This window comes from Xenopus laevis, chromosome 6L, assembly GCF_017654675.1.
Source record: "Xenopus laevis strain J_2021 chromosome 6L, Xenopus_laevis_v10.1, whole genome shotgun sequence".
NCBI lineage: Eukaryota > Metazoa > Chordata > Amphibia > Anura > Pipidae > Xenopus > Xenopus laevis.
Window position 1 is genome coordinate 15,376,367 of NC_054381.1, and position 13,663 is coordinate 15,390,029.

General features: G+C 37.2%; 1 protein-coding gene across 2 annotated transcripts in view; it reads right to left on the bottom strand.

Moving 5' to 3' along the window:
* cnpy1.L (canopy FGF signaling regulator 1 L homeolog) overlaps positions 1–13,663 on the bottom strand; it is a 71,476-nt gene that overhangs the window by 21,125 nt on the left and 36,688 nt on the right. For both annotated transcript variants that reach the window (XM_018267134.2, XM_018267135.2), the window contains exon 3: positions 8,310–8,425. In XM_018267134.2, the coding sequence (XP_018122623.1) occupies positions 8,310–8,425 (116 nt within the window). The remainder of the gene's footprint in view (positions 1–8,309; positions 8,426–13,663) is intronic.

The window sequence follows — 13,663 nt, forward strand, 5'->3', positions numbered from 1 at the left end:
AAAGCTAAGCCGGTGTGCAGTCCGTTCCAGTGTAAATAAAATATAGAGTTTCCTCTAACAACTGGACTTCAAACAGACAAAAGGAGCTGGTATTGCCCTCTAGTGCCATAGCAGAGATACAATTTTAACCCCTTCCAATCTCTGAGGAATCTCTATATTTCTTTTAGTAACAGAGATTTTAGATGTAAATATATTTAAGAAATAAACCATGCACAGAAACAACCTAGCAGACATATATATGGCTATATACCAAAAACATTATCACTTGAATACAAATCAGAAAAAAGCTTAGAACAAAATGTTAGAACAGACACTTAGGGGTTCATTTATTAAAGGTGGAGCTGTGTTTTCCCAAAAAATGTTACTTTTTCAAGGGTAGTTTCTGTAAAAACTCTAAATATTTTTAGGATAAAAATAATTTTTTTTTCAAGATTTATTATGCCCAGAAGCTGCAAAAAGCCCAAATTTGAAAATACTGCAGCTAAAACCTGTCGAGGTCACGTAGAAGTCAATGGCAAAAGTCCCTCGAACCATTTGAAGATGTTTTTAACCTTCATGATTTTCGTTTTTCCATGATTTGCGATCTAAAACTCGATCAATTCGAGGTACAGTATTTGTTGCCGATAACTCAATCAATTTCATTATTCAAGTTTTCCCCCCAATTGCATTGTTTAGAGTTTTTTTACAATCATAAATAAGCAAACATTCAAATTGTGAGTTTATTCGAGGTAGAAAAAACATCACAAACTCGACCTTTGATAAATAACGTCCATAGTATAATGCCACACATGGGTACACTAAGCGCTGTGGATTGAGGTAGCAGTTCAGAAACAAAGTAGCCCCTTGTAGTGCGTTTCAGGTCACATAAACCTGGAAAAACTCAATGATGCTTTCTTAGGCTAGTATCGCCCATCAAGCTCATGCAGGCTTTTATGACTATTTTATCAAGAGGCCTATTTACTAACTTTGAAATTTCTATTTTTTTTTCACGAATCTAATTTTTTTTCTCTAAAAATTTGTGTTTTATTTAAAAATGTGAGATTTATAAAGTGTAAAAACCAAGAAAAACTCTAATATAAAACTTTGGCAAGTAAAAGTAGTCAAGGTCCTAAGGAAGCCAAGGAGAGCTGCACCATTAAGACTTTTGGATTTATTTTTGCTAGTTATTGTCTGTACAACTCGATTTTAGAGAAATAGGGGGAAACATAGTAACATTTTCAAAGCGAACAAATTTTCTCACAAATAAGAACGAAAATCCGCATGTCGCAATGTAATATTCTGCATTCGGCTTTTATGGCATTGCGAATCTTAATTACGCATTGACCTGCTTGAAGGGGGGGGTAGACTTTTGGAGTAATAACTTTTTCATTGAAAAGTTTTATTACATACACTGCACACTATCGCAAACTATAAAATTCTCAATTGCTATCCTACTGCGTCATGAGGGGCAAAGCGTTCGCAAAGGCAGAATTGTACACTTTGAGAACATTTATTCGTATTGTGAATGAATAGCGAAAGATTTTTTTCGTTAGCGACCAATATAACATCCCCCAAAAGCTTATCCCCATAGCTCATAGCTACATAGTTAAGTTGGGCTGTTAAAAGACCAAAGTTTAAGTTCAACCCCTCCAAATAAAAACTAGCGCACATACACACACACAAACACACACACTGACCCCTCCATACACTCACATACTTTATATATAACAATTTCTATACTAACTGTAGATTTTAGTACAGGTTTGGAATCAATTATTCGGAAAACTGTTGACTTGTATTTGCATTATCAGCAAACCCCCAGATCCTGAGCATTCTGGATAACAGGTGCCTTAACTGTATCACAAAAGTCTATGATATTATGCTTGTCCAAGCCATCATCCAAGTAGCATAACCAAACTATTTTGGGAGGGAGAAGATATTTTCATTTTCAGCCATTTACTATTTGCAACATTTTTTTTTCTTAAAGGGATACTGTCATGGAAAAAAAAATGTTTTCAAAATGAATCAGTTAATAGTGCTGCTCCAGCAGAATTCTGCACTGAAATCCATTTCTCAAAAGAGCAAACAGATTTTTTTATATCCAATTTTGAAATCTGACATTGGGCTAGACATTTTGTCAATTTCCCAGCTGCCCCATGTCATGTGACTTGTGCTCTGATAAACTTCAATCACTCTTTACTGCTGTACTGCAAGTTGGAGTGATATCACCCCCTCCCTTTTCCTCCCCAGCAGCCAAATAAAAGAACAATGGGAAGGTAACCAGATAGCAGCTCCCTAACAAAATATAACAGCTGCCTGGTAGATCTAAGAACAACACTCAATAGTAAAAACCCATGTCCCACTGAGACACATTCAGTTACATTGAGAAGGAAAAACAGCAGCCTGCTAGAAAGCATTTCTCTCCTGAAGTGCAGGCACAAGTCACATGACATGGGGGAAATTGACAAAATGTCTAGCCCCATTTCAGATTTCAAAATTGAATATAAAAAAATCTGTTTGCTCTTTTGAGAAATGGATTTCAGTGCAGAATTCTGCTGGAGCAGCACTATTAACTGAAATTTTTTTTTTCCCATGACAGTATCCCTTTAAGGTAACTTTTTCTTGCCAAATATTCCCTTGTGGGAATTTTGCCCAGAAGAACAGGCACAAATGTTTTCTAGTATTTTAGACATGGTGAATAACTTTGGGGGAAAAAACAGTGCTTCCATTAAAAAAATACTTTATAGAATTGGAATCTACTACATATGATTTGAATAAAAAAATTCCATTAGTGAAAAAACTTTTTTTAAATTCAACTGGTGGGAATAAGACAAGAACGTAATAAAAAAAACGTAACTTTTAAAAAATCTTCCACTATGTAATCAAATATTGTTTTATCACTAATAACATTCATCCAGTAAGTTAAAATATTTTTTGGTGTACAAACTGGACATATACAAACTGCACTTTCTTTGTGTTATGGCTCTAATATATCATTATAACTCTGATTGGTTCATACAATATTTACAGAGAAATTTCCCCCCCCCAAAGCGCTCAAATTTTTCGAGTTTTTGCCCAAAAACCCTGAAAATATCAGATTATTGGGCTAAAAAGAAAATCAGGGCCGAAGCTATGGGTAGTCTGCCGTCTACCCCTAATCAGGTCTCCACTCCCCTCAATTGTGCTGGTCTTTTAGCCCCCTAGGGAGAGAGTTTCTATAGATACCTGGTGGTCCAGTGCTGTGCGGTGGGGACGTCCTCAGGAATTCGAAACATTTATTTAATTTGAATATTTAAAGGGCCCTCAACCTAATACTCATTGCCTAATGCAGGTCTAGTTTACATAACTCCTGGGTCTGATCTTTGCTCCTGACCCTTGCCTGTCCCTAACTTTGCTATACTGCTGCCTGCACTGACTATAGCCTGATATTGACCATTCTTCAGATCCTGTTTCTGTACCATGCTACTGATTGGTGTTGACCTATGACCTTGACTACACTTCTGTTCCTGATTTTGTACTGCATTGCCTGTTTGGTACCGACCCGCACTGGCCATTGATTGCGCTTCCAGTTCTAATTCTATACGTTCGGTTCTCTAGCCTGTCCAGAACTCTCTACCTGGTCATCTCACATAAAGACCTGGTGGCACCTGAGTAGTGGAGGGCTCCTCTCAAAGCCAAAGGTGGCTAATATATGTGGAAGAGTGAGTCATGACCGGGTCCTTGGAGTTAGTTCTAGGATACCTTAGGTAACACCGTCTGCATGCTCGCACCAACATCTGGTCAGGGAGGAGGTTGCCTTGGGCGCCTAGCCCGGCACTGCTTAAATCACCATAATCTGAAGATCAGAGGGTGATAATACCCTCTCATCTCTTCTCTGTTTCTACCCTTTCTTTGTCCTCCTTTGATCTTTATCTGTTTTCATATTTTGGCTAAGTTCCCTTTGCAGTTGACAAATTCTTATGCTCTTATAATGTGATTTGTTGATGTTATAATGACAGGCGTAACTTTGGTACACTGTAAAATGTTATAACTGCCTATCTTGTTCAATGTATTTAGAACTTGTCAGTTGTTTTACTATTTATTCCTTAGAAGTTCAAATAATGAACAATTTTGGATAAAGATTATGCAAAATTCTATACTGTTATGGGAACCGTTATCCAGAAAGCTCATAGCCCATAGACTCCATTGTATCCAAATAATCCACGTTTCAAAATTATTTAAACATTTAACATTAAAATGTTTTATTTTCTCTGTAATAATACTTGATCCAAACTAAGATATAATTAATTGGGTTTATTTAATGTTTACACAATTTTCTAGTACACCCAAGGTCTACTTTCCAAATTATGGAAATATCTGTTATCCAGAAAACCCTAGGTCTTAAATATTCTAGATAACCGGTCCCATAGCTTTATTTAAGTTTTACAATATTTGACCTTGAAACAAATTTAAAAAATTCTGTGTAACAAACTTTTGTTTTACCAAATGTGTTCCCTGTATTTTTTATACAAAGAAAAGAGATTTGACAAAACTGCTATTTCACTGTAGGGCAGTAAAGAGCAGTGATGTACTTAGCTGTACTTTAAAGGTTCTGGATGTTCGATAGGAAGGTTCTTGGTGGAGCATTATAGTACAAAATGCCTAGTGGATTCATGAAATAGTAATGCAGTTGATTCGGCAAAGGCTAAATCATTTTGTGAATTCAAACATGTGTGGGCTATGTATTAGGCATCTTGGGTATTAAAAAGTCACATATTAAATATGTACTAGATACTGAAAGCAGGTAGCAAAAAATGTTTTTATCTGCAGTCACCTTTCGAGTTTCTCTGCTTAGCTGTGGAACCAGCAATAAAATAGCTTTAGGGAAACGTCCAAGTTCAGAACTGCTTCTCATTAAGAGGCTCATATTATTTTCAAGGTATTTTCTTCAAGCAAAGAAAGGCCAAAACTTTGCTACTTTACTGAACAGAAGTACTACAGTAATAGTTGGTACTTCGAGCTTAAGGGAGAACTAAACCCTAAAAATTAACTTATTGCACCAGCCTAAAGTTTCAGCTGAAGCAGCAATGATCCAGGACTTTAAATTTTGTTGTCTGTGACACTCACATGCTCAGTGGGCTCTGAGCAGCTGTTGAGAAGCTAAGCTTAGGGGTCGTCACTAATTATCCAGCAGAAAATGAGCTTCCCCTGTAATATAAGCTGATGCTACAGGACTGATTATTATTCTGATGCTAATTGCACTGGTTTCTGTGCTGCCATGTAGTAATTATCTGTATTAATTACTAGTCAGCCTTATATTGTGACATTCCTATTCTATGTGTACTGTATATTGTGAGTGGGTCCCTAAGCTCAGTAAGTGACAGCAGCACAGAGCATGTGCAGTGAATCAGCAGAAAAGAAGATGGGGAGCTACTGGGGCATCTTTGGAGACACAGATCTTTACTGCTAAAGGGCTGTGGTTGCCTTGGGCTGGTACAGAAGCCCATAACATAATGTACAATATTTTTACATACTTTTTTTTAGTTATGCTTCAGTTCTCCTTTAACCAAAAAAAATATTTAAACATAGTTTAGTGTTGTTATTTTTTTTTTAATTCAGCCAAGTTTTAAAAATATGCTTCATCACTTAAACCTTAAAGGAATTGGTCAGTGTAAAAATAAAAACTGGGTAAATAGATAGGCTGTGCAAAATAAAAAATGTTTCTAATATAGTTACTTAGCCAAAAATGTAATTTATAAATACTGGAGTGACTGGATGTCTAACATAACATAACAGAATACCACTTCCTGCTTTGCAGCTCTCTTGGTTTCCACTGATTGGTTACCAGGCAGTAACCAATCAGTGACTTGAGGGGAGCCATATGGGTCATATCTGAGCTGAGTGCTGAGGATCAATTGCAAACAATTATGTCCCATGTGGCCCCCCCTTAAAGTCGCGGACTAACTCAGAGTTAGAGATGAAAGCAGGAAGTAATGTTCTGGCTACTATATTAGACATCCAGTCACTCCAGCCTTTATACATTACATATTTGGCTAACTAACTATATTAGAAATATTTTTTATTTTGCACAGCCTACTTATTGACCCACTTTTTATTTGTACACTGAACTATTCCTTAAAGATGTTAAATCAGGGTGTGTACTTTTAGTATCTTTACCTTTTCCTTCCTTTGACATCCTTCCTTGGGACCTATTGTCCAGAATACTTGGGACCTTGGGTTTTCCAGACAATGGACCTTTCCATAATATGGCTACTTGAAGTGTACTAGAAAATCACTTAAATGTTAAATAAACTGAAAAGGCTGGTTTTGCTTCCAATAAGGATTAATTCTATCTTAGTTGGGATCAAGTACAAGCTACTGTTTTGTTCTTACAGAGAAAAAGGAAATAATTTTTAAAAATTATTGTATAAAATTATTTGGATAAAATGGAGCCTATGGGAGATGGACTTTCTGTAATTCGGAGCTATCTGGATAAAGGGTTTCTGGAAAACGGCATCCATACCTGTATATAATTTATTAGGTGATTGTGGGTGTGCTGCTCAATTATTTGTCATACTGCATGCTTCAGATCAATGATTATATATATTGATTATACTGAAATAATTAAGTCTATGGAATGATGAAGATGACTATGGAACCTATAGTAGAAACTAGAACCGGGTTGGACTGGTACTTAGGAACAAAGCAGGTGAATTATTAGCCAATTCCTTATATGTACCTCCGCCAAGCGTACGGTATTCAATAGGAAATCACAATTGTAGAGTATAAGGAATGGCCGGGAGGCAGAAAAACTGCTCAATGTGATTTATTGTAAGCACAACATGTTTGAACCTTTCGGTTCTTTGTGAAGTGTACACGGTATAGTGCAGGAAAGAATATAAGGTGAACTACAGGATATGACATCACACTGGAACCTTTAGTAGGACATCTAGTTGGACATTCCTGTGTGGGTCCTACAACCTTATATTTATATGAAATATATTAGAGCTTCTGATGCAAACACACAACTTTAACCAATGCAGGGTAATACAAACTAGAGTGCACAACAGCTCTTTGTGAAGATCTGAGTGTCAGAGACTCAAAATGTTTATGCAATTTCTAAGTACTTCCTTTATTCAGTTAAGTATTTCCTGTATTCAGTTGGGTTTTTGACTCTACGTTGAACCAAAAACCTGGTATTGGCAGCCTAAACATGAAAATATCTCAGAAACCAATACAAAGGTCTAGGTTAATTTACTTGGATTCATTTTTGGGCATAAACCCCTTTTTACAGATCTTCACACTGAGTCCCACTTAGTAATGCTTCACGCTTCCCTTAGGGGTTGACTCTAGAGCTCGTGAAACAAATATAAACCTGATATCTCAAAGGAAAGAAGTCATGACATGCAAAAACCATGATAAACTTTAATCATACTAGAAATTGCTATGAGGACCTTAACAGAAAATAAAACTTTGAAATAAAAAGTGCAGTCAGGTCTGGACTGGGATTCAAAATAGGTCCTGGCATTAACAGTACACAGAGGTCCAAACAGCCCCCCACCAGTCCAAGAAACAGTGACTGTCTATGGCATAATACAGCAGTCCATCTGGAATTTAACAGAACCCACAGTTCTTTCTGTGCAGTAGAAATGGATCTGCCTGTCACTCAAATACAAGGCAGTTTCCTACTAGAAATGCACAGATGAGCCTCTTTTGCCCAAAATATGCCCAGTGTGTGCAGAACAATTACCCTTTTTTGTATGGCCAAATTTAGGGACATGGCAAGACAGAATAACTTGCATCACAAAGAGCAGATGGAGGATCTAAAGAAGTTTCCCTCTGTAAAAAAAGGCCAAAATGAAATGGCTGCAATATCATAATAAATACAATATGGTAATTGGGCCTCCACACAAGCCATTTAGTCTTTAGAGAAATGTGTTAATGTGAAGACTAATACACACATATTATTAAGCTCTGAAAATAATTTGACTTTGGTGGCCTTGAAAGATTCCCGAATGATAAGCAGAAAGGTCTTCATTTGCTGATTTCAATTAACTGATATTTTGGGGCAATTTCTAGACAAGTCTTTAAATTTAGCTGGATATTTAAATTGCCCTTAAAATACTCATACCCTAAAGAAAAATTCAAATGGATTTATAAGACAAAAACGGGACAGTTCAAATGATAACAAAGAATATTAGTGGTGTTACATAAAACGCATGAAAAGGAAATTTAAGGTTATGCCAGCTCCCAGCGGGAGCAAATCCAATCAAGACAACGGTAGAATTATAACCAACCTCTGGGTTGGAAATATCAGCAGAATTTAATTTCTGTCATAGTTTTTTTTTTACCTTATTCTGTTCTTGTGTTCCATCTGGACTTATCCTGAATGACCCTACGTCAACGGTCTTCTTTGGGTTAACTTTTCTAATTTCATACAGCAGCTCATCTACCAATGCCCTGCAGGCTGGAGGGGAGAGGAAAAGAAATTAGATATCATTTTTGCATTTTTTTTTCACAGGATAAGTGGTTAAAGGTAATGCTTAGAGTCAAGAACAATTTCTATACATTTTAACGTACTAATGTAAAGAAACTACAACAAAGTCAGGGATGTATGCATCTTAATTTGTGTCTATGAATAAATGAAGGTTGGTGGAAGGCTAAGTCATATTTATGGCAAATTTTATGCACTCGTAGATCAGAATCAAAGCTTTAAAATGCAAAATATCAAGGTATAACTTACATTAGAAAGCCATTACCACATATGAGCAATGGGCCTAAGAATGGCACAGTTTTATTATATTTGCATCAATTTTGACTCGACCATCCCCACTGGAAAGCTGGGCAGTGCAGAAGGGTATGTGACTGCTACTCATGTTCTTAGCAGGGCGGTTGATGTGGTTTTATCTTGAAAATGTAATGTTTTATCTCACTGAAATGAGACACTTTTTAAATACAAGCAATTAAAATTCGGTACCATTTCTGAAATAATCAAATATCTCTCTTTCAGCAACCTTGATGCAGGAGATGGAGTCAGACAGTTGACAGTTAGGTCTAATACATCCTTTGGTGGGTTGCACCCTTTGGGGCAGATTCACTAAAGGGCAAAATCGATAACGCTAGCGACTTTTCGCCAGCGTTGCCACCCGCAGGGACATCGCCAATTCACTATAAGGCGCAGGTGACAAATTCGTTAGCGTTCATACGCACTCTCTCGCTCTGGCGATCAATCGTTACTCCGCAAATTTACTAAAGTGCAGATTTTACTGAACGTCACCTCTTTCTCTTTACTATGCGACCTCAGACCTGGCGAAGTGCTAAAAAGAAGCTAGATCTTCCTCAATCTTCTGTCACTTACATCATATCCCGTGTGCCAAAAATGCATTAAATGTTCAAAAAACACTGCCGACATTTCCTTTTTTTAAGCGGGATTGACTGCAAAAGTCCTAACTTACTTTTTTGGGTAACCAGTTTCTCCACATATATGGAACATGAATTTTACAGTGGGCTCAAGTGTAGGTCATTATATTAACCCTCTTGTCTTTATTAAGGTTCCCTGGACATGTGTAATAAAAAGTGGTAAATTCAAGCATTTGCACTAACATTTAAAGAAAGACGTCCATACAACTTTTTTCCGCCCTATGCAAATTGACCTAAGAGCAAAATCACTAGCGAATTTTCAGTAGCCACAAATGAACGATTATCCCATCTTCGCCTGTGAAATGCTTGCACAGCCAAAGTAACGCTAGCGAAAAGTCGCCATCGTTCGGCACCCGGGACGAAACTTCACATTTTAGTGATATTCATAGCGTATTTGCGCCTGGTGAAGTGGTACAAGGGGTGCAAAGATGACGCTGAAAAAAATTCACCCGTTAGTGAATCTGCACCTTTCCCTAGAAGATGTATTAGAGTTCACTCTTTCAAATTAACCAGCTATGATTGAAAACCTGCTTCTCTCCATGCAGGGTGTGTGTCAGTCAGTTATTTTATTAGATTATGTTTGTGCTGGAGTTGGTTATTTGAGTCGGCTCTAATACATCTACTAGGAAAGGTAGACACTCTAAAAGGCGCACCTAAGGGGCAGATTTCTTAAGGATTGAGTTGTGTTTTCCATGAAAATTCAATGATATTTTTTTTCACATTTTCAGGTTAAAAAAACCCCGTAATCTTTGGAGATTAAGGAGGCCATTTATTTAAATCCAAATGCCAAAAAATGTAGTTTTTTTTTTTTTTACTATAAAGTACGAATTTTTAGTGGGAAAAGTACAACTCGAGTTATTCGAGATTTATTATATCCCGTGGATGGAAAAAATCCAAAAATCCGGCATCTCAGACTTAAACTGGCCATAGATGTTGAGATTTTTAAAAGATCAGATCCTGATCGTGAGACCACGATCTTCTATGAACGATCGTACGATCGTAGGAATTGACCATCAACTAAAAAGACCAATTTGCCAGGAAAACAAAGGGGAGCTGCCTGCTTGGCCCTGCAAACATAGAGAGATTGCACTGGGGCCGACAAAGATTTTTTTGACCTGGCCGATCAATTTCCCGACAGATGTCGGCCGAAAAATCGTAAGATATACGATTGTTCGAATACCACTAACCGCACGATAATTTCCAAGGATTGGTTGGGCTTCCCTAAAATCGGTCATTCGGCAAGAAGAATCGTCGCGTCTATGGGGAGCTTTACTGAGGTTGTATATGGGAGAGGTCCCTATTCTATTTGGAATTTTCTGTGGTCTGCGTTGGAATTAGCCTGAAAATTCGACTATTTCAGACTTTTCAGGCATAATCCTTTTTTGCTTGATTTTTTCGTGTTTGTCTCCGATCCGATTAAATCGTGCTTTTTAAATAATAAATAAGCTCCAATAGTGAAATCTATCTTTTTTGATAAATTTTGATAAATAAGTCCCTTAATATACCCTGACCCTGGAAATAGCTAGAATTTGAAAATATATCTAAAACCTGTCAAGGTCATGTAGGAGTCAGTGGCAGAAGTCCCTAGAGATGTTAATAGTCTTCATGATGTTTGAGTTTTTTTCCGAGGGTTTTGCTCGAATACCCGAACAATTCAACCGATTCAAGTTTTTTTCACAGAAAATTTGATTAATCTGAGTTTTTTCTTAAATTATAAACCATTCGAGTTGTGAGTTCATTTGAGGTACAAAAAATACTTTACAATTTGACCTTTGACAAATAACCCCTTAGTGTCAATCAAAATCTGAACCCAACTTCTGCATGAAGTGAGAATGAAGAGAGACAGGTTGCTGAGAGATAAATACTTGACTATTTCAGAAACGGTACAAAATTTGACTGACTGTATTTAGAAAGTGTCTTATTATAGTGAGATGAAGCTAATGTTATATTTTCATTTTTGTGATAGATCCTCTTTTAAGTGAACAACTCATTTAACACATTACTATGTATTGAAAACGTATTAGTGTTGTAGGCAAGCAATGGACTTAATTAGAGTATTAGCAGCACGCATAGGTGGTCTTCGGTTCCTTTATTATTATTTAAAAAAACTTCTTTCTTTCTTTTTTTTTGGTGAAGTTCCGCATTCAATACAGTGGTATGATGAAAGGTCAATGTACTTAGCTCTTTTTTTATGAGTCACTCCCGTTTGAAATGTCTGTGCCACATAAAGGAGGTTACCAGTTTGTGGATCACACCTACCTAAATAGGCTCACAACAGTACATGGGGTGGACCAGAATATTTCGGATACGATTTTCATCAATTCTTTACTCAACTATATATTCCTGGAGGACCAGTCAGATTTGGATGAATATATAGTTGTATTTGGTCCACACAGGAGTACCTCAACCAAAAAATGCCTGAAAACCACTGCCCTTAATAAATGAATGAACTTAAAAACCTGGAGCATGTCCTATTTTTATGAGCACATCCTACAACCATTGGGTTTAGAACTTGTATTTCCAAGTCCATGGTTTTGTTAAATGGCACTGCAGAATAGGAACTCACATGCTTTACCTCATATTCATGGTGACTCCTGGTTTTACATTTTTTTACTTTACTAAACTAAGTCAAAGGCACACAATGACAGCACATTCAGCAATACTAAGAAGGAACATCTAACAAGATATGATATAACCCTCCAGAGGGGTTAAGGAGCATGAATAAACCATGTCAAAACAAACGGAAAAAGAAATAAGAACCTGCTGCTGCCAAGGCGCAGCTTCTCCCACCTTGCCCCAAGCAAGTTTATTCACTTAACGGAGAGATTTCACTTACTGGACAACTGCAGAGTAATCCTTGGACAACCTCTTCTTTTATATATTGCAATATGTTGCATTCCAGCTGTCAGGTGCTGCTCATTTGTGATGACCATGACTTAAGTATTGTGGTATTGATGTCTAACTTATTAATAGTGGGAATAGGTTTGTGGTTTTACCAGCATCATGGATTCTACATAGTGTTCCAACTTCTAAGAAACTGTCCATCATGTAAAAAGACTACATTTATAAACAAAACACCAGATAATTGCCTGGCTGAGCAATTGCCTTGGTCTGAGCACCCAGTTGAGAATCTGCCTTGGTCTGTTGCACTGCTGCGAAATAGCTATCGACAATTCATCTATAGAAGTAAGTCAAATCAACTGGACTTGCTGTGTTTTTTTCTTGAAGACGTTTCACCAGTAATCCAACTGGCTTTCTCAATTCGGAATTGAGAAAGCCAGTTGGATGACTGGTGAAACGTCTTCAAGAAAAAAACACAGCAAGTCCAGTTGATTTGACTTACTTCTATAGATAAACCATGACCTGGATGAACAAGAACTTTCACAAACATATCGACAATTCAGTCTCTCTGACTTTCTTAATAAAAAAAGCTCTGGGCAGCGAAATGCATGGCAGTCAATCATGCCACATGACTCTACAAACAAGCCGAATATAGCTCACCAAGTATAGTAGGAGTAATGCAGTTGTTAAGACTCATCATCAGTGATGAGTGGGAATTCACCATTTTCATTTACGAGTGAGATGGATCCCAAAACTTTTTACCTAATTTGGATTTGGCTAAACCCTTTGCTAAAGTAAGGGTTTGTATTGTGTTCGATATCTGGCCAAATCATATTGCCAATGACCAATTCAGCCAAATCCCAAAAATATGAATTTGGTGCATAGTTAGTGATGACATCATTCAGTAACGACACTACAAGAATTGGAGCTTATTTTGCCAACAAAACTCTGGCAACTTTGCAGCTGCCAATTCAGGCATGAAACAGACTTTATAAACTCTATACATCTGAAGATAAAACATATCATTCATAAAACTCCCGGCACATGGTATGGTATTCTCCATTAGTGGAGAAGCTCCCAGTTCCAGCTGAAAAGCCTGTCTTTAGTTTCAATGGGAACCACCTGTCACCAGCAGATCAAATGTGTATTTCTTGGCCGACATCTGCCTGTCACCGCTAGTGACAAGCAGTTTCCATTGAAGCAAATGACAGGCTCACCGTCGTGGTACAAACACTTCTTTACGGTGAATACGTCCCGTGTGCTATGAGCCTAAGGAACATAAGGTAGGATGTTGTATGTCACATAGTATTTTCTTTTAAAGGCGTAGTAAATCGATTACAACTCTCAATGTACAGTACAAAGCAAGTTCCCGGAAAAGTATCTTAAGATAGCAGAATGTATTGCAAATAATATAATCTTTTATTTGCCTGAGGGCACAGCCTCC